This window comes from Oryctolagus cuniculus, chromosome 3 (assembly GCF_964237555.1).
Source record: "Oryctolagus cuniculus chromosome 3, mOryCun1.1, whole genome shotgun sequence".
Lineage (NCBI taxonomy): Eukaryota > Metazoa > Chordata > Mammalia > Lagomorpha > Leporidae > Oryctolagus > Oryctolagus cuniculus.
This window is the reverse complement of record NC_091434.1, coordinates 171047522-171066821: the sequence shown is the minus strand read 5'-3', so window position 1 is coordinate 171066821 and position 19300 is coordinate 171047522. Positions and strand designations below refer to the sequence as shown.

Below are 19300 nucleotides of genomic sequence, written 5' to 3'. Positions count from 1 at the left end.
ATTGCCAGAAGCAGCAGGTGGATCTGGTTCCACCCGGAAGTCCTGTAGCACAGGCGGAGGTCAGCATGGTGCTGGGCTCCCAGCCCGTGTGGGATGAGCAGGTTGGCCCCCAAACCCTCAGAACCCACCAGAGCCATGCCCTGAGCTCAGGATGCGTGGAAGCAGCTTGTGTCCCATCACTGCAGGGACAGAACCTGTCTGTCTTCTTCTTGGAAGGCCCACAGCGTGGGCCTCAGGGCACCTGGCACCCGCCAGACAGGGGCACAGCAGGTATGTGGCCTGCAGCCGGCCAGCCCCCTTTTGCCAAACAATGAGAGAGACACACACAGGGCCATGCTTCACTTAAACATTTTATAATAACCAGAAACGCAAACCATCAACATGCCTCTGGGGCGGCACACGCCCAAGAGTCCCAGGACATGGAGGCAGGTGCAGCCTTGGCCGCCAGCATGCAAACTTGGACACGGTTCCGCCTCCTTCCGCCCCGCCCCCTCCCAGCCCCTCTACAAATCGTCGTCGAAGGTCTCCATGCACCGCAACATGTTCACATCATCGTCAACAGAAGGGTCCTGTTCCTGCAAAACAGAGAGGCAGAGGTTCACGTGTTCATTTGAGAGTGCCGAGGGCCACCAGGCGGGACAGCTGGGCTCGGGAAGTTTCCATTCGGGTCTCCCCCCTGGGGCTCGCGATGCACCCATGCAACCCGCTCCTCTTGATGCCAGGCAGTGTGGGTGAGTGGCCGTCCCCAGCCACTTCCCTGGCTGAAGTGAAGGTGACCATCCAGGGATGTCCCTGCCCGGTGCTGCTTGTGCAGTGGAGGGGTCAGATGTGGCCAGGGCCCCCTGTACGCCATCCTCAGGGAGGCGGGCGAGGGTCTCACTACACTTCAGTCAGTACTACCTGTTTTAGCTCGGTGTTAGCACCACAGAGGCCCTTAAAGAAGTCGATGATCTGCACGTAGAGCTGAAACTTCTCCCCGGCATCGGCTGGGTCGTAGCCGTCAAGCACTGAACTGAAAACAGAAGAAACAGCCAAGGTTTAGAGGGCTCGAGCGCCTCTCGTCTCTGCTTGGCAACCCCCCCTCCCGGCCCCCCAGTATTTGGATTACAGTATGGACCAAGTGCCTTTAAGCACCTGGCTGAGTTCTCAGACAGCCCTCGGCTTTCCTGGAAAGATCTGTGATGCCTCTACTCAAAGGGCACATCTAGAACCTTCTGGAAAAGCAACCATGGGGAGGCTGGCTCCTGTGCCAGTCCGAGCTGCGGCCCATGGGACGAGGGAACGAGTGCTCCTGGACCCCTCGAAGTGAGCTTTCTCCAGCAGTGTCCCACTGTTTTGGGTGCACCTGCAGCCGCTTGAGGCAGCTTATGGAGCACAAGTGCACATTCTGAGTTAGGCCCACGAGGGGCCCCGGCTCAGTGCAGAACGCAGGTGCGTGTTGCAGACTCCTTTCCCACTGCCCTCCCAGGACGAGGGCAGAAGCCTAGGACAAGGGGGCCTGAGAGCCAAGAGGCCATGCGTGGTGAGGGACCGCAGGCATTTTGATGGGGCTTCTTCCTTTGGCCGCAAGTCCTGCCTTTTCCCGGGAAAGTGGGGAAAGAATTTTAATAGGTGGTTTGTGTGTTCCATCATCAGGGTGAGGAGTTCCAAATACTGCGTGGCAAGTGCACTTTGGAAGGGCCGGGCAAAGCCGTCTTGCAGCCCAAGCCTGGGGGAGAAATAGGAATATTCCAGCCAGTTTCAGCCAAGTGAAACTCCACACACAGCTGAGAGGCGCTGAGTCACTCGGGAGGTCGCCTCGGAGGGGACAAAGCCTGCCTCTGTCAGCCCTGCTTCTCCATGACGCCTGCTGGGAGGCAGGGGATAGAGGAACGCGTGCAGGTGCCTGACTTGGCTGAGGGCTGCAGGGCCTCCCGGGGCCACCGCTCCACGGAGAGGACACTGCTTGTGAGGGTCACTCTCACACCCACGGCAGGGAAGCAACACGCCAAGGCCTCCCGTCAGCCATAGCCCCAGACCAGGTGGTATCCCAAGGGCCCAAGACCCTTTACTTTCAAGCAAAGTAGCCAGGGAGCACCCCTCTTAAACTTCCTCTGGGGAAATGTCTCTTTGGGGTGCACATTTAGTCGAGCTGTGGCTGGTTTTAGCAAACCCCCTCAGGTCCTGTTTTATGTCTTTCTACTTCCTGGGGTTGGCTGTCCCCTTCCCCGTCCCTGCTGATCCGTTCCCATCAGCACCGACAAAGGCAGCTTCCCCTCTAGCTCAGGGCACACCCCGTTTCCATGCTGGCCCGGGTTCTTTGAGTCCCAGGGCCCCATCTGGTGGACTGTTCAGGCCGGCCCACAGGCTGCCTGACCCTGGGTGCGAGGACCTGTGTTCCCCCAAATTCATGTGCTGGAGCGTAACCCCCAAGGTGATGTTGTAGGAGGAGGGGGCCTTTGAGGTCAGGTCCCGAGGGCAGAATCCTCTGGAGTGGGGTCAGTGCCCTCATGGAAGAGGCCCCGGAGAAGTGCCTGTCCCTTCCTCCTGCCAGGGAGGTTAGACTGAGAGGCCCTCCTCTACAGGGGCAGGCCCTCCCCAGACTTGGGTCTGCCTTGGCACCCCCAGGCTCCAGAACTGGGAGAGGGCTTTGTGCTTCCGAAGCCACCCAGCCCAAGGTATTTGCTGCATGAACGGATTTACAGCAGGAACATAGCAGCCCCAAGCAGGAGAAGCAAGACTAGGACAGCCCAAGAAAACGGTGCAAAGTGCGAGTGCATTCCACAGCCTTAAGCTGAGCGGGCCAGGGTGGGAGACTTTTCTAGTACGAGGTCATCCCCCCAGGTGCCATCACTCCCTGCACTGGCATAATTCCAGGAGCAGCCCACTTTCAATCCCAGAAAAAATGTGTATCCCCAAGAATGCCCACTGGATTTTGTGCCCATTGGGAGCAGCAGAGGAAAGGTTCCCAATGCCCAAGTGGGGGTGCACACAGGCACACATGTTCTCACACACCCACATGCATGCACACACTTCCCACATGCACACATGTTTTCACACCCACACACTTGCACACATGGTCTCATGCACTCATGTATGCACGCGCTCGCATGCACACACTTCCCACATGTACACATGTTCTCCATATGTGCACACATCATTCTCACACCCACACCCACTTGCACACATAGTCTCATGCACTCATGTATGTACACACTTCTCACATGCACACATGTTCTCCCATATGTGCACACATCATTCTCACACCCACACCCACTTGCACACATGTTCTCGTACACTCACATGCATGCACACACATTCTCACATCCATTCACCAGCACACTCACACCCGTGCACATGCTGTCTCATGTCCCCATTTCCCACCTGGGGCTGTATGCATTTGGAGCCTCATTGTTGTCCAGGAAGTTTGTCAGATCAAAGACGTCTTCAAAAAGGATCTGAAAGAAAGTGAAGACGTTGGTGTGCCAGAAAGCGCAGTCTTGCTCTCAGCTGCTGGGGCAGACAGAAGTGCTCCCCCTTTTTAGGGCATGCAGGTCAAAGCTGGGGCTCCAACTCGGATTCCACTCAACTGCCAGTCTCAGAGGTGGCGGGGGGTGGGGAGCCCTGGGGACCACGTCTCTTTTTTAGGAAGGTGGAGCCCAGGTGTCAGATACAATGGCCAGAGCAGCAGTGTCCAGCTAGGAAGGGCTTGTCTAGACCCTCCAAAGTGCAGAGACTGTTGAAGTTCCGGATGTGTGGAGTTTCACGCCAAGGGAACTGAATGCAGACTTTAAGGGGTTCTGGGGCTCAGCTGCAGGGGCCCGGCTTCCGGCCTGCTGCTGTCTGTGAGACCTCATACAAATACTTCACCTCTCAAACCCCCCTCGATTTGAGGATCGGCCTCTCCAAACCTCACGTGGAATTTAACTGTTAGCGCGAGTTCATTACGAAGTGGGGCTTTTGAGAGGCGATTAGGCCAGGAGGGTTCTGTCCTTGAAAAATGTGATGCTACAGTGGGTTCTCGCCTGCCTTCCTTCATGTGATAATGGAGCAGGAAGCCCTGGCTTGAGAGCTCCTTGATCTTGAACTCCCCAGTCTCCGGTACTGTAGGTCAACACATTTCTGCCCATTAAAAATGACCAATCTCAAATTCAGCTGTAGTAGCACAAAACAGACTGAGACAACCCTGCCTATGCATAGGGCCCTTGGAAGGATTAAGATAATACCCGTGAAGCACCTGGCATATAATAACCGCTCAAATAGGCTAGCTACTATTGAGTATTATCTGCTTTACAAAAGAGGTCAGTGTTCACTGTGGAAAGTTTGAGAAATAGGAGAAATAGGTAAAGGGAATAAGAATCATGAAGAAACAATTATATCCAGAGACAGCCATTGTTGACGTATTGAACTGTTTGTCTTCAGTCAGTCCCCTAGGCATAGCCAATCATATCACCCAATACTGGCAATGACAATGTGTTTCCAAGTTTGGAGCCTTGCTACATAGAGAGTTTTTCATCCTACTTTCCCCTAATTTGTAAAGCAACATTAACTATTATACAGCAACACGGTTTATCCTTGAGATTGTCAGATTTAGCGACTGAAAATACAGAATGCTTAATCAAATTTCAGAAGAAGAAAGCCGGCGCCGTGGCTCAATAGGCTAATCCTCCACCTTGCGGCGCCGGCACACCGGGTTCTAGTCCCGGTTGGGGCGCCGGATTCTGTCCCGGTTGCCCCTCTTCCAGGCCAGCTCTCTGCTATGGCCAGGGAGTGCAGTGGAGGATGGCCCAGGTGCTTGGGCCCTGCACCCCATGGGAGACCAGGAAAAGCACCTGGCTCCTGGCTCCTGCCAGGATCAGCGCGGTGCGCCGGCTGCAGCGGCGGCCATTGGAGGGTGAACCAACGGCAAAAGGAAGACCTTTCTTTCTCTCTCTGTCTCTCTCTCTCACTGTCCACTCTGCCTGTCAAAAAAAAAAAAAAAAAAAAAAAAAAAAATTTCAGAAGAAGAATGAATAATTTTTTAGCATAAGAATATCTCAAATTCTAGGGGCCAAGGTTGTGGCACAGCAGGTTAAGTCACTATTTACAATGCCGGTGTTCCATACGGGAGCTGATTTGAGTCCTGGCTGCTCCACTTCCAATCCAGCTCCCTGCTAATTCACCTGAGAAAGCAGTGGGAGATGGCCCAAGTACCTGGGACTCTGCACCCACATTGGGGTGAAGCGCCTGGCTCCTGGCATTTGGAAGCTCTCTGGCTCAAAGACTTTACAGCGAAAGGGAGAGGAAAAGGAGAGGGGGAGAGGGAGAGTAGGGGAGAAGGGGAGGGGGGAGAGGATGAGAGGGGGAGAGGGGAGAGGGAGAGGGAGAGGGAGAGGGAGAGGGAGAGGGAGAGGGAGAGGGAGAGGGAGAAGGAGAGGAGGATCTTCCATCTGGTGTTTTACTCCCCAAATGGCTGCAATGGCCAGAGCTAGGTCAGACTGAAGCCAGGAGCCAGGAGTTTCTTCCAGGTCTCCCCCATGGATGCAGGGGCCCAAGGACTTCAGCCATCCTCTGCTGCTTTCCCAGGTGCATTAGCAGGGAGCTGGATCGGAAGTGGAGCAGCTGGGACTTGAACCGGCGCCCACATGGGATGCCAGCACTGCAGTTGGAGGCTTACCCTTCTGTGCCACAGCACCAGTCCCGATTCTCTCTTGATTGCCAGTCTTCAGCTCATGGCAATCTGGCCAGTTCTGGCCAAGGAGAGGGGAGGAGAGGGATGGTGGAAGTTTCTGGAAAAATTCTTACTTGACTCTCAAGAGCCTTCGCAGGCTAAGAGTGACAGCTCGGTTGCTGCAGCTGCCTTGCCACAGCCTCGGGGTGGGTGAGGCAGAGCGAGGAAGCAAGGACAAGAAGTGAGCAGAGCAGACAAAAGGGAAGAGCCCGAATCCAGCGGGGCCTCCCTGGTGCGAGCAGTACATCTAAGGACCCAGTCACCCGCAGAAGGCTGCCTGACAAGAAGTCACAGCCCAGAGAATCCCAGCGGGTGCTGTCTTCAAAGCCTGTTCTACCCTCCCCGCTGAAAGGCCAGGAGACCAACAGGAGGGAAAGGAATGCTACGAAGTGGTCATGGAGGCGACGCTGCGACAAATCAGAAAGCTGCTGTGCGAGCCAGAACCCAAACAGCCCTTGGCCTCGCCGCACGGCCCCAGCCGAGCCCTGGCACACCTGGGCTGAGGAGATGCAGTTCTCTCCGTGCACCCCACAGGCCGCCTGTGCTCTGCTCACCTCCTCCGGGGTGGAGATCAGGGAGAAGGTGGCCTCCTGGCTGTCCACTCCACTGTCCTGGACACAGAGCAGCCCCTGGTAGGCCCCCTGCGGGTCCGGGAGATCACTCTGCTTCTGCATCCAGGCCTGCAGGATGCTGGCCTTCCTCTCCTCGGAGAAGGTCTGCCACAGGTGGGAGATGGCGGCAGAGACCACGGGCAGCGTCACGTCCTGTGGGGCGATGATCCCGTTCACGGTCAGAAGGTCCATGGTCTGCTTGTAAAAGCTGAGATACCTGGAACACAACGGGTGCCCGGTCTCAGACCTGAAGCCGGATCCCCGAGACAGCCTTCGTGGCACGGTCCACAGCATGCAGTCCTTGCCACGGCTCCGTGGCCTACTAGTAGCCAGCCTCACTCACTAGACCATGGAAGGGCTGATGCCATCTTAGGGGCAGTGACGCACATGGGTTCGTGCTGCCCGTCCTCCCAGTTCCCTGCCCCATGAAACTCTCTGCTCTGTAGATGAGAGGCATGGCTGGTCAGCTCTTTGCTCTATGGGAAAAAGTCCTTAATGTTCCAGGGTCACAAATGTGCCAGCGTGATATAATTCCCAGACTTATCTGGGACCTTCAGGCCAGGCTCAGTTACGGAGTGAGAGTCCTTCTATTGGGCCACCAATGTTGGACGCCAACATTGCTACCGAGGGGTCTTGTGTCTGTGCAGAAGGTGATGGCAAAGGAAGTCCAAGCCAGTCATTCACCTCCTTTGTTGCTATGAGATCAATGAAGCTGCTGAAAGCAGAGTTGTGGGGCCCATGCCTGTGTGTGTGTGTGTGTGTGTGTGTAGGGGGTGATGGTTAGCCCTCAAAATCACCATCAAGTGCCCCTCAACGCATCCCAACTGAACACCCAGTCTCAGTACAAACAGCGTATATGCTAATCAACTGTAGCTTCAAGACTGATTCCCTAGCCCCTGTGCCAGTCCCACCCCAAGCCCCTCCTCTATGCAAACTCTGGAGCATCCAAGAATCAGGGTCTGGTCTGAATCACACCCCATCCTGCCCCTTCCCCACGGGAGCTCCGTGGGTGCACACCCCCGCCCACCCGGCTGTTCACACCGTTCAAATTCCATGAGATCTGGAGACACGGTGTCAGGAGGGTGCAAGAACTCCACTTTTTTCTCCTCCTCTTCCTCCTCTTCTTCTCCCTTCTCTTCTTCTTCTTCTTCCTCCTCCTCCTCCTCCTCTTGGTCCTCTTCTTCCACTGCTTCCTCCTCTTTAACATCTTTCCCGGCCACCTCAGTTGGGCACCAGAGAAAGGAGCCATTCTGAGCAAAGCTGTTTGGGACCAGGTTTGGGGCGAAACCGAGACAATGGCAGAGTGATACTGCTCACGAACATACATAGGGACTCTTAACTCAGTGTTAACAATAATATATATAACCCCGCTCTATAGATCACAAAGGGAGAATACTTCAAGACCAAAGGCTTTATCCAGGTGGCTGGTTCAACATTTGAATGCCAACGGTAATTACCAAATTGACTAAAGAAGAAAAACCATATGATCGTCTCAGTCGATGCAGGAAAAAAACCCAACGTTACTGATGATTAAGAACTCAGCAGCTTCTGCAATGGTGAAGGGCAGCTACAGAGCCCTGCACCTACCACCCCATCTAATGGGAAAACAGCTGCTTCTCCCCTGAGAGCAGGAACAAGACAAGGGTGCCCAGTCTCGCGGATATTAAGAATCGTACTGGAGATTCTAGCCCGTCTCATAAGGCAAGCAAAAGAAATAAAAGGAATGCAGGTTATAAAGGAAGAAGTAAAACCGTCCTTATCTGCAGACAAATACTTGGAAATCCCAAAGAATCTGTAAACACGTGACTAGAACCAAGAACTAGGACTGAGAGCTAGAACGTAGCAGCAGAGCTGTAAAATGAAAGGTAAATACACAAATCAATAGTGCTTGTACTTTCATCTACTGGCAGTGAACAACTGGAAATGCAGAAAATCTTAAGTCCTCTTTCTAATAACATGAAAAACCATGGCATACTTAGGCTTAAACCAACAGCTCTATCTTTATTTTTGGAAACGGGTAAGTTGGACTCAGCAACCTTTTCAAATTCTGCTCTTCAAAAACTGCTTTTAAGATGATTAAACAGGGACTGATGTTGTGGCACAGTGCAGTGGGTTAAGCCACGCTACAATATCAGCTACCCATATCGGAGTGCCAGTTCGAGTCCCGGCTAGTCCACTTCCCATCCAGCCTCCTGCTAAAGTGCCTGGGAAAGCAAGTAAGAGTGGCCCAAGTGCTTGGGTCCCTGCTACTCTTGTGGGAGACCAGGGTGGAGTTCCTGATCCCTGGCTTCAGCCTGGCTCAGTGCCAGTTGTTGTGGCCATCTGGGGAGTGAATCAGTGGATGGAAGATCTGTCTCTCTCCCTCTCTCTCTGATGATCTGCCTTTCAAACAAACAGCTAAATAAATCTCAGAATGGGTGGGAAGCCAGTATCACAGGCGGTGACTTAACCTGCTATGCCATAACACCAGCCCCCAAGGCTGATTTTTAAAACATAAGTACCAACATACTGCCATGTACACTTACCACATAGTAGAAAGTTTGTGGAAAATAGCATTAAAAGATAAGTTTATCTTGGTGCAAGAAAGTTTTGAAATACACACATGGGGCCGGCGCCGCGGCTCACTAGGCTAATCCTCCGCCTTGCGGCGCCAGCACACCGGGTTCTAGTCCCGGTTGGGGCACCGGATTCTGTCCCGGTTGCCCCTCTTCCAGGCCAGCTCTCTGCTGTGGCCAGGGAGTGCAGTGGAGGATGGCCCAAGTGCTTGGGCCCTGTACCCCATGGGATACCAGGATAAGTACCTGGCTCCTGCCATCGGATCAGCGGGGTGCGCCGGCCGCAGCGCGCTGGCCGCGGCGGCCATTGGAGGGTGAACCAACGGCAAAGGAAGACCTTTCTCTCTGTCTCTCTCTCTCTCACTGTCCACTCTGCCTGTCAAAAAAAAAAAAAAAAAAAACCAAAAACAAAAACAAAAACACACACACACACAAAAAAACACCAAAACCTAGAAAATGAAAAAAAAAAGTGAAAGTGAAAAAAGAAATACACACATGGTTTTTGTGTAATAAGCATTTCCATGGACTTTTTGAAGATTCCTCTTTCACCTCCCTCCCTCCTCCATTCTGTGACTACAATGGTTTAAAGCTGTCTGTATGAAGTGAGATGATAGGTAATTATTTTCTGTATTTTCACATTATCTACAATGTAAATTTTACTTAACTTTTTTTTAAAAAAAAGATTTATTTATTTATTTGAAAGACAGAGTTACAGAGAGGCAGAGGCAGAGAGAAAGGTCTTCCATCCGCTGATTCACTCCCCAAATGGCTGCAATGGCCAGAACTGAGCCGATCCAAAGCCAGGAGCCAGCAGTTTCCTCCAGGTCTCCCACACAGGTGCAGGGGCCCAAGGGCTTGGGCCATCTTCCACTGCTTTCCCAGGCCATAGCAGAGAGCTGGATCGGAAGTGGAGCAGTTGGACTCAAACTGGTGCCCATGTGGGATGCCAGCACTGGAAGTGGCAGCTTTACCTGCCACACCACAGCACCAGCCCCATTAACTTTTAATCGTTTAATATTTTTTCCTGATTATTTCCCTTAGGATATAATAACATTCATTGTCTTAAACTCTGGAAGATACAGGAGCAGTTATTTAGCTCAGCAGTTAAGGTGCCCGCATCCCATGTTGACGTGTTTGATCTCAAGCCCCAGCGCTGGCTCTGGTTTCCAGCAACCCTGGGAGGCGGTGGTAAGAACCCAGGCAGTTGGGTCCCTGCCACCCACATGGGATATCTGGATTGAGGTCCTGGCTCCGAGTTTAGGGGTGGCCCAGCTGCAACCACTGAGGGCAATTCATAAGTGACTCAGTGGATGGGAGTTCTCTGTGTCTCAGCCTCTCAAATTAAAAAATAAAAAAGGGTGGGAGGAGACACCAAAAAGTATAGAAAAGAAAAGTCAAGAGTGACCCCACCATGGCCAGTGTTGTGGCAAACTGGGTTAAGCCATCGCATGCTGGCACCCTAGACAAGTGCCAGTTCAAGTGCCAGCTGCTCCACTTCAGGCCCAGCTCCTTGCTAATGCACCTGGGAAAGCAGCAGAGGATGGCCCGAGTACTTGGGCCCCTTGCCACCCGCGTGGGAGACCTGAAAGGAATTTCTGTCTCAACTTTGACTGATGTGGCCATTTGGGGAGTGAACCAACAGATGGAAGATCTATCTCTCTGTCTCTGCCTCTTCCTCTGTCACTCTGCCTTTCAAATAAAAAGTAATTATTTAAAAAAATGACCCTACCAAAAACATTCAGAAACGATATCACCCTACCCAGAGCAGGGTGGGTACGGCTTGTACTCTCTGTCTCAACAGAGCCCAGCCTGGGTGTAAACCACACCGTTAGAGCCGGACAAGCCCAGGGGCCTCGGGGGATGGCAAACCCGGCCACTGTCCAGGTCCAGGTTGCTGTCACGCAGCACTGCAGTATGCAGAGGCAGCACAGGGCCACTCCTGCCTTTAAGAGCAGAGTAACAGACACACACACACACACACACACATCACATCCACGAGAGGTACAGTTCACGAAAGTGTTAGAATGACAGTTCTCAATTCAGATTCTCTTTCAAAGTTCGGATGCCTCTATGACCCTGTGTGTGCTGGGGCTCCTTCTCTTCTCTGAAGTCTAATTTGGCTTTTCTAAGGTCTCTGTGCAGTTCAGAAAGTAGATTGAGAGTTATATTTTTCCGATGTTAATACGCATCCTCCAATAAAGTCATTTGTTGAGGTTTTTTTTTAAAAAATACATAAAGAAGGGCTTGTGTTATGGCACAGTGGGTCAAGTGACCACCTCCCATGCCGGCGTTCCATACAAACACAGGTCTGAGTCCCGGCTGCTCCTCTTCTGATCCAGCTCCCTGCTAATGCTCCCCAGAAGGCAGCAGAGGCTGGCCCGAGAGTTTGGATCCTTGCCCCCATAAGGGAGACTCAGAGTTCCAGGCTCCTGGCTTTGGCCTGTCCAGTCCTGGACATTGCAGCCATTTGGGAAGTGCATGAAAGCAAATGAAAGATCTCTCTTTCTCTGTCTCTGTGTCACTCTGCCTTTCAAATAAATAAACAAGCCTTTAACAATACATAAAGAAAAAGCTACAATACATGAATGCTATCATGTAATTTCTTCGAAAAAACAAGATGGATATCTTTCAAAATTCATTGCTTTTCTTATTGATGAGCTGATATCTTTCCAGGCTTTTCTGGATTTTCTACATCTTCTATAATAAGCATGGACCATGTTTATAAGGGGGTGGGCAATGCGCGTTATTAGGATCAGAGAGAACAGGACCACGTGCACGCAGCACAGGCCTGTGAGGGGAGGACGAGTGGCTGTAACCCAGCATCCAGGCGGCGGGTGCACAGTGACGGGGCCCCCGCTCATGGCGCCTGTGGGGTCTTACCTGTCATTTGCAGAGTATATCCTGGCATATTCTTCCTTGACCTCCTCTAAGGTGCTTGCGTGCTCATCCTTCAGGTTGAAGGAGTCTGTGGAGGAATCAAAGGCAAGATTGACAACGGGAAGTTCCGTGCCTCTCTTGAGTCTCTCCTGCCTCTCTGGCCTTGGGAGATCATGCGTGGGGTACAGGCTCCCTCGGTTCAGTGTTCAGAAGTCCAGAGCCTAGCGTGCACTTCTCCGCTGTCTGAGGGCTGGCACCACGGCTGCCCAGTCCCCCTTCCTCTCTGGCCTCTCCAGAGATCAGGTGCCTTCCTCAGCTTCCCATGAAGGAGCTCACCAAACTCACAGTCTGGTGACTCCTGCCCATCCTGCCTGGCTGGAGACTCCCCAACGACAGAGCATCAGTCTCCATCTTAGATCAAGCACAGTGCTGGGCACACAGCACTGTGGACTCAGTGTAACCAATCTCCCCATGTTTCATAGAAAAACCCAACCGGCCTTCTCCGGGGAGGGGTCTCTTACTTTTCTGCTTCAGCAAACTGTCCAGGGTGTGCTCCAGTTCCTGAATATGATTCTTCGCCTGATTCAGGACCTGCCACTGGGAACAGAGGCGTTCAATGCGAGAAGATCAGCCTTTCAGGGCAGAGACTGGTTTTGGGGGACCTGGAACCACTCCCTTGGGCTGAGGCCATGCTCTTCCATACGTAGTCACAGTCCCTCACCTTCTCAGTGCAATGGATAGCAAGGAGGTGACTTTATACGCTAGAGGTGGATTTTCACAGACAAACCCAAGTATTCGAAAGCAATCAAGCTGACGTCTAGCGCTGTAGAAAGTTAAACACCTGGCAGGCTGCTGGAAGGTGGAAGGGGGGACACTAAGGAGCCCCCGCCAGAGAGATGTCAACTCCAGGCTGTCTCAGTGTGCAACTGGTTGGTTACTATGAAACTGATTCTCATTACATATATGTATGTGTTGCCAAATGCATATATTCCACATGTTATGAAATCTTATCAACTGCTGTCAACGTGGGGCCAGCATTGTGGTGCAGCGTAGTTAAGCTCCTGCCTGCACCTCCACTATCACATATGATTGCTGGTTCGAGTCCCAGCTGCTCCACTTCCGATCCAGCTCCCTGCTGATGTGCCTGGGAAAGCAGAAGATGACCAAAGTGCTTGGGTCTCTGCCTCCCACTGGGAGACCCAGATGGAGCTCCAGGCTCCTGGCTTCAGCCTGGCCCAACCCTAGCCATTGCAACCGTTTGGGAAGTGACCCAGTGGATGGAAGATCTCTGTCTTTCTCTCTGTCACTCTGCCTTTCAAATTAATAAATGTTTTTTAAAAAAATGCTGTCCACTCGAATTCTGAATCTCTGCCCTTTCCTCTCCCTCTCTCTAATCCCTCTCACTCCCCCCTCTTCCTTCCTTCTCCCCTTCCCTCCTTCCTGCTACTATGTAACATCATTAAAGTCAAAATGATAAATGGTAACCGCAGGATTAGATTATAAGAGGAGAAGCACCCCTATTTCCTGGGCTGACCACTGCGACCTGTGGGCAGTTAGGACCAGGTCTCAGCCTGTGTAAGGGTGAGGCTGTGAGATGAGCCCTGGGACCCCGTGCACAGATAGTCCCTGCTCTCAGGGCGCCGACATCTACCGGGGAAGACAGGAAAGGTAGAGTTACGTCAGTGCTGAGATGGCGGTAGAAGCGAATGCTGGGGAAGCATACAAGGTGTGGGGGGTGGGGGACGCCAATGGGAGGGTCAAGAAGACGGCTTGGAGTGGGACAGCTGGGCAGAGTGGGCCCAGTGGAGCCCTGACGTGGGCAGAGCATCCCAAAGGCAGAGCTAACTGCATGAGGGGGGAAGGCCAGGAGGCCAGGAGAGGCAGACCTCGCTCAGTGAGATGTGGCCTGAGCGTGGGGCTGCTAGGGGGAGGCAGCCCGGGTCGTGCCTTTCTGGCTTCCTATGAATTCTGGCTGCTGCCTGAAATTTCAGGAGGTTTGGGGGAGCTGGAACACTATAGACCCAAAGGGGAAGGAAAAACAGCCACGGGCGGTAGCATTTTCTCTCCCCCTCCCCCTCCTCTCCTCCCCCCTCCCTCTCCCTCCCCCTCTCCCCCCAACCCCAGTAATACAAAAGGATCTCTGACTGTTCCTTTTAAAGCACTTTCCACCCCACGCTCCTGCACATCCTGCTGTCCCTAGCCCTGGAGCTCAGGAGAACGCTGTCCATTGGGTCAGCGAGGGCTTGGAATCAGGGACGAACTTGCCAGAATCTTTTGTTTCTTTTTGCTTGTTTGCTTATTTATTTACTTAAAAGGCAGATTTACAGAGAGGCAGAGGCAGAAAGGGAGAGCAAGAAAGAGAGACAGGTCTTCCATCTGCTGGTTCACTCCCCAAATAGCTGCAACGGCCGGAGCTAGGCCAATCTGAAGCCAGGAGCCAGAAGCTTCTTCTGGGATTCCCACGCACGTGCAGGGGCCCAAGGACTTGGGCCAGGTACTGCAGGTGGCAGCTTTACCTACTACACCACAGCACCCACCCCATCAGAATCTTGGGCTTGTTCTAGGGTGCTATGGTCTGAATGTTTATGATGTCACCATCATCCCTCCTGCCAAATTTCTTTGTTGAAATGTAATGGTATGAGGAGGCGGGGCCTTTGGGGAGGTGATGAAGACCCGAGGGCAGAGCCCTTAGGCAAAAGGCCCAAGGGAGCTTGCTCCCCCCTTCCACCATAGAGGATGCCACTCAGTGTCCAGTATATTGCCTGGGCAACCCTAGGGACCTAGTAAGACCTTCTTACTCTTGTAGAACAAATCCTATCTTTGTGCAAAATCCTGGGTTTGTCCCTCCCAGGGGTCAGGAGAGCGCAGAAGCCGCCCTGGTTCCAGGCTGTTTCCTGGCAATGCCAATCACGGGAAGCGCTTTCAACTCCCAGGGCCTCCGTCTCCTGATGTGTAACTCGGGGCTGATACGCACCGAGTGTGGGGAGCAAAGGAGGTAGCACACTGGAGAATAGCGACAGGAACGTTTTAAGACACAAACGACAATACTGCGTCCTTTACACGGTTATAGGCGAGGCATCCTTTGATGTCCATGCGGAATTGGTGCTGGGGCTCCCAACACAGCTCCAGGAGGCGTCCACGGCTGACCACTGACCACATCCAGGCTCCAGCCCCCCGGGGTGGGGCACAGCTACTGGCCAGGCTTTGTCTCACTCCACAGTTCCTCGGGAGGGCGTCAGCACCGCTATAAAAGCAGCAATGTAGAAACCTCTCTGCCCCCCAGCCAGGTCCCCCTACCTTAGAGGCCGTGAGGTCAGACTGGGCGTAAACCGCCTTCCTGAGGCTGCTGAACAGTCCCGCCAGGGTGGCTCGGTGGCGGGCCTGGGACAGGCGTCTCCGGGCCACTCGAGTCTGCAACGGCAGCGCCGGCGCCTGGGGTGTCACTATGGCACTGGGGCTGCTGCCTTCTCCGGGGGCCTCCATGGTGAGCTGCAATGTAATATTATGATTTTCCGTTTGTGCCCTAATAAGAGATACAAGATTAAAGAAAAAGGAAGGCAGATTGAAGCAGGTGGAAAGGTGCTACCCCTCCCAAGCCAAGGACCCCAAACCAATGAATACGATCAATAACAGAACCAGGATCAGTCGCGGATGACACAGTATTTGTTATTGAGGCTCAACTCTCGAAATAAGGCACGAGCCGCCCATATTGGGCTTTGGGCACTGGCGCTGACCTCTGGAAGAATCCAGAGCTTTGAAGATACTCACCAGACAGCTGTTCATTTCTGTGGCCCGGGCGAGCAGCCGTGCCCTGAGATCCCGTGTTTCTGTCTGTTCAAAGATGAATCTGAACTGTCCCGCCCTGGGAGGCCTTTCCTACCTTCAGAATATGCCTCCCTTTGCTCTGGGGAGTGGTGACAAAGGTGTGTACATATGAAAAAAAAAAAAAAACCATCAGGGTGGACACCTTAGATTCCTGAACTTTTCGTGTATATGTCACACATTCCAAGGACAGAAAGGAAGCGAGTGCACCTGCCACCTGTGAGAGCAAGAAGTCACCTGACCCCTCACAGCCAAGTTCCTAGTGCGTTCTGAAGATGGTCACTGTGTCGTCCTTTGTCACCTCTGAGCTTACAAACCAGCTCTTCCCTAGGTGTGGCGGCTCTGGGACTGATGTTTAAGAGTGTTAACAAGAGACAGAGACCAGGGGTCTCTCCCCTGAGCCAGGGGTGCTCTCAATTGGGTGCTCACCGCCCCTCCCCTGCCCCTGAGAACTTCTCCCCACCGCCTTGCCAAGTCTTTGAACAGAGGGGCTGCGTCTTTGTGATCCCTAGACCCTGGTGCCTAGCACAGAGCCGGCCTTGATAGACACTCAATGTGGGAGCCCCGGATGAACGAGAACAGTGGGTTCTGCTGGGTCTGCTCTTGCCTGGGCTCAGCCCTTGGTACAGGAACAATGCTTGGCCTTGGCCAGAGGATGTATGTCAGTCACCCAGGGGGACTGTTGAAAACGTCAGGATGCTACGGTTTCAACATCCCCTCCAAAACTGCCACTGTAACAGTGTTAAGAGATGAGGTGCTCAGGCCAGCAGGGCTCTGCTCTCATGAATGGCTCTCCACTTCTGATCCAGCTACCCGCTGAGTGCCTAGGGAGGCAGTGGAAAATGGCCCAAGTGCTTGGGCCCCTGCCACCCACTTGGGAGACCAGAATGAAGTTCCTGGCCTTTGGCTTTCTCTCGCTCTCTTTCTCCCTCTCTTCATCTCTCTGAAACTCTGCCTTTCAAATGAATAAATATATAAGCATTTAGGGGGAGGATATTTAAAATCAAACAAGTTCTTCTGTAGTTTGGCTACATCAGAGAGACAGATACAGAGATCTTCTACCTGCTGGTTCACTCTCCAAATGGCCACAATAGCTGGGGCTGGGCTAGGCTCAAGCCTCCCTCCCTCCCTCCCTCCCTCCCTCCCTCCCTCCCTCTCTCTCAAATAAATAGATAAAAAAAAATAAACAAAATCTTTTCTCCTAGAAGCCCTCTGCAGGTGCAGTGTGTTAAAGAGACCGTGCCAGCAGTATGGGAATTAGACAGCACAGAGCCTGGAACCCTACCCCGAGGGCCTGCAAGTCTACATTCTAATAGCCTTGAAAGCTCAGAATCTCCCAATGTCCCCTTCCTGTCACTTCTATTCTTTAACATAAGAAACTGTTACCCTCCCGCTCAACCTCTGATTCACAGCACAGTGTTTTTCCTGCCACCTGTCATGCCACCACTCTCTGCCTCTCACCCCCTCTTTCTACCCATCTGGAACCAACTTGTCTTTCCAAGCCCAGAGTAAGTTCCACATCCTCTAAATTAGAGACCTGGTCTCTAATTTAACCTTGTTTTGCGATCAATTAGCAAGATCCTTGGTCGAGATCTGTGTACCAAGTATCAGAGGTGTCTCGCCAAGGGTGCAGTACCACGTCAAGCATAAGTGGGCCACTCAAACACTCCCTGTCTTGATGGCTTCTCCTAGACTACAGCCACTAGGGCCCTGGACCACTCAGACAAATCTCCAAGGCACAGGGATGGGCAGAGGCGCCGGGATGCAGGGGTGTAGGCTAGCAGCTTGAAGGAAGTCAGTCTTAAGAACTCCGGGCCGGGCTGGGGTGGGGGAGGGGGGATGGGGGGTGGGCTGACGCTGGGGCATGCTCACAGATGGCATGTGGCCAGCGGGTGAGCTGGTGCAGAGAAAGGCACACAGGATTATGGTCTGGCTGAGAGCTGGGTCATCACCTAACTGTACGTAACTGTACGTTAGCCAGCCGTGTGGCACTGGGTAAGTCACTAGGTCTCAAATTCTTTGCATAAAGGAGGTGAAAATTCCTAGCCTGTAGTCTAAAGTGTTTCCCTCTTCAAAGGTCATGGGCACGATCCGGGGAGCATCCGGGGCACGCGCTGCTCTTGTTCCCACAGAACCGGCCACGGAGCCTCTCAAGGAATTCTGGGGGCTGCAGCTCCGCGGACTGGTGTGCAGCGAGCACTTTCTCTGTGCAAAGCCCACGCATCCTGCCGGAGACGGGAGCCCGGATAACGCTAGGCAATTCGGGATGGCCACGGCTCTGTACTCGCCGCCCCCCCCCAAAACCCCGGGGGGTCCGGACGGTCACCTGGGCGAGCAGAACCTCCCTTTCAGCCGCACAGAGTTAGAAGACCGTTGCACTGAGTAAAATGGCATCTTGCGTAGACCCACGCAGTCCTACGCCATTTTTGCATTATTTCTTATCTCTTCAAGCAAAGCAAAAGAAAAAACCCCAAAACCAACAACTTCCTAGTCTTAAAAAAAATATATGATCTAACCTCAGGTTTCAGAGAAACTTCCAGTCATGTTTAAGCTTCCCTCTCCAAAGCATTCGAAACCCCTTCTCCTCAGCAAACCCTGGGCAAACACGGAACACACCGGGCCACGCGGCGGCATTGCAACCCCGAGGCCACTGCCTGTAACTCTGTGCAGATCAGGTTAGGAAAACACAAAGCCACAGGCTTTCTCCAGACCGTCCCGAGTCGCGGCGACTTGCACAGACTCCGATTCGAACCCAGATCTGAATGCCCACCGTTGGCGTGCCTTGCAAAGCCTCCACTCGCGAAGGCGCGCACGCTCACACACCCACGGGCGCCCCTTTCTGGAGAGCAGCCCGAGGGCAGGGTTTAGGGGCTACTCACACACGGAAGGAGCTGGACACCCGTGCACGAGCCCCGACCGCGGTCACCCCCGGACCGCGCGCGCGCCCCTGTGGGGAGCTCCAGGCAGAAAACCCGCCTGGCACCTCGGCACCCAGCGGCAACCAATCAGAGCCCTGTCTCCGGCCGCCCACAGCCAATGGGGATGCGCAGGGCCGGGCCAGTGGGCGTGTGCGCCTGAGGAAGGAACTGTAGCACGTTGTCCCCGGGCAACGTGAAGGGGCAGCGAGCGAGCCAGGCAGGGCCGGGCTGACCCCCTCACCTCTCCCGCCGGGGAGCCCACGATGCCGTATGCCTTGCAGGGTTGTCCCGGCGGTTAGAGGGGACACTCTCGATACAGGAGCCAGAGGCTGACCCTCCCCCCCCAAAAAAAAAAAAAAAAAAGAAAAGAAAAATTTAGGCGGGAAAGACTCGCGGACGACGAGAGGGCAGTTGCGTTTTAATGAAGTCGGGAAGCAATGGAGGAGGGCCTCAAGGGGCTGCAGAGATGCCAAAGGGCCGATATGGGGGAAGCGGGGCAGTGGGAAGCCGGCGGCCATTCCGTCGGCGGCCCGCCAGCCTGTGCTGAGGAGATGCCGGAATGAGGCTCTGAGGAGCGCCGGGCCCCGAGGCTGAGGAGAGGAGTCGCGAGGCGCCAGGCGCCCCCTGGCCGTGGCCTCCCCTGAGCTGAGCCGCCTCACCTCAGGGCCGGGGTCACTCGGAGGTCACGCAGAAGCGCCTGGGGCCCGGGGTTCGGATCCTGCTCCAGGATCACAGCCGTGCCCGAGACGCTGCTTAAATGTCACATCAGCGAGTCCCGGACTCTCGCCTTTGAAAGGATTTTGGTGGACGGTTACATTAAAATGATGC

The 19300-nt window shown here is 53.7% G+C and overlaps 1 protein-coding gene across 2 annotated transcripts; it reads right to left on the bottom strand.

The window, feature by feature from the left end:
- Positions 1-334: 334 nt before the first annotated feature.
- STRA8 (stimulated by retinoic acid 8) lies at positions 335-18570 on the bottom strand. Of its 2 annotated transcripts, XM_008258146.4 has the most exons (9): positions 18434-18569; positions 15030-15221; positions 12254-12329; positions 11736-11820; positions 7342-7560; positions 6244-6517; positions 3364-3437; positions 901-1012; positions 335-575 (listed from the first exon to the last, which is right to left on the bottom strand). In XM_008258146.4, the coding sequence occupies exons 2-9, from the start codon at positions 15213-15215 to the stop codon at positions 504-506; spliced, it is 1098 nt and encodes a 365-aa protein (XP_008256368.2). In that variant the 5' UTR covers positions 15216-15221; positions 18434-18569; the 3' UTR covers positions 335-503. The 2 variants fall into 2 exon arrangements, with proteins under 2 accessions (XP_008256368.2, XP_069927437.1); XM_070071336.1 differs by lacking the exon at positions 7342-7560 and having other exon boundaries at positions 18434-18570.
- Between the last annotated feature and the right edge of the window lie 730 nt (positions 18571-19300).

What these genes read in the sequence shown, in the direction of transcription:
- STRA8 (XM_008258146.4), bottom strand. Translation starts at nt 15,215, where the DNA reads ATGGAGGCCCCCGGAGAAGGCAGCAGCCCCAGTGCCATAGTGACACCC. An exon ending in GATCTCATGGAATTTGAACG is followed by an intron (nt 6,518 to 7,341) that starts GTGTGAACAGCC and finishes GTTGTGTTCCAG; the next exon opens with GTATCTCAGCTTTTACAAGC. An exon ending in CCAAATGCATACAGCCCCAG is followed by an intron (nt 1,013 to 3,363) that starts GTGGGAAATGGG and finishes TTCTGTTTTCAG; the next exon opens with TTCAGTGCTTGACGGCTACG.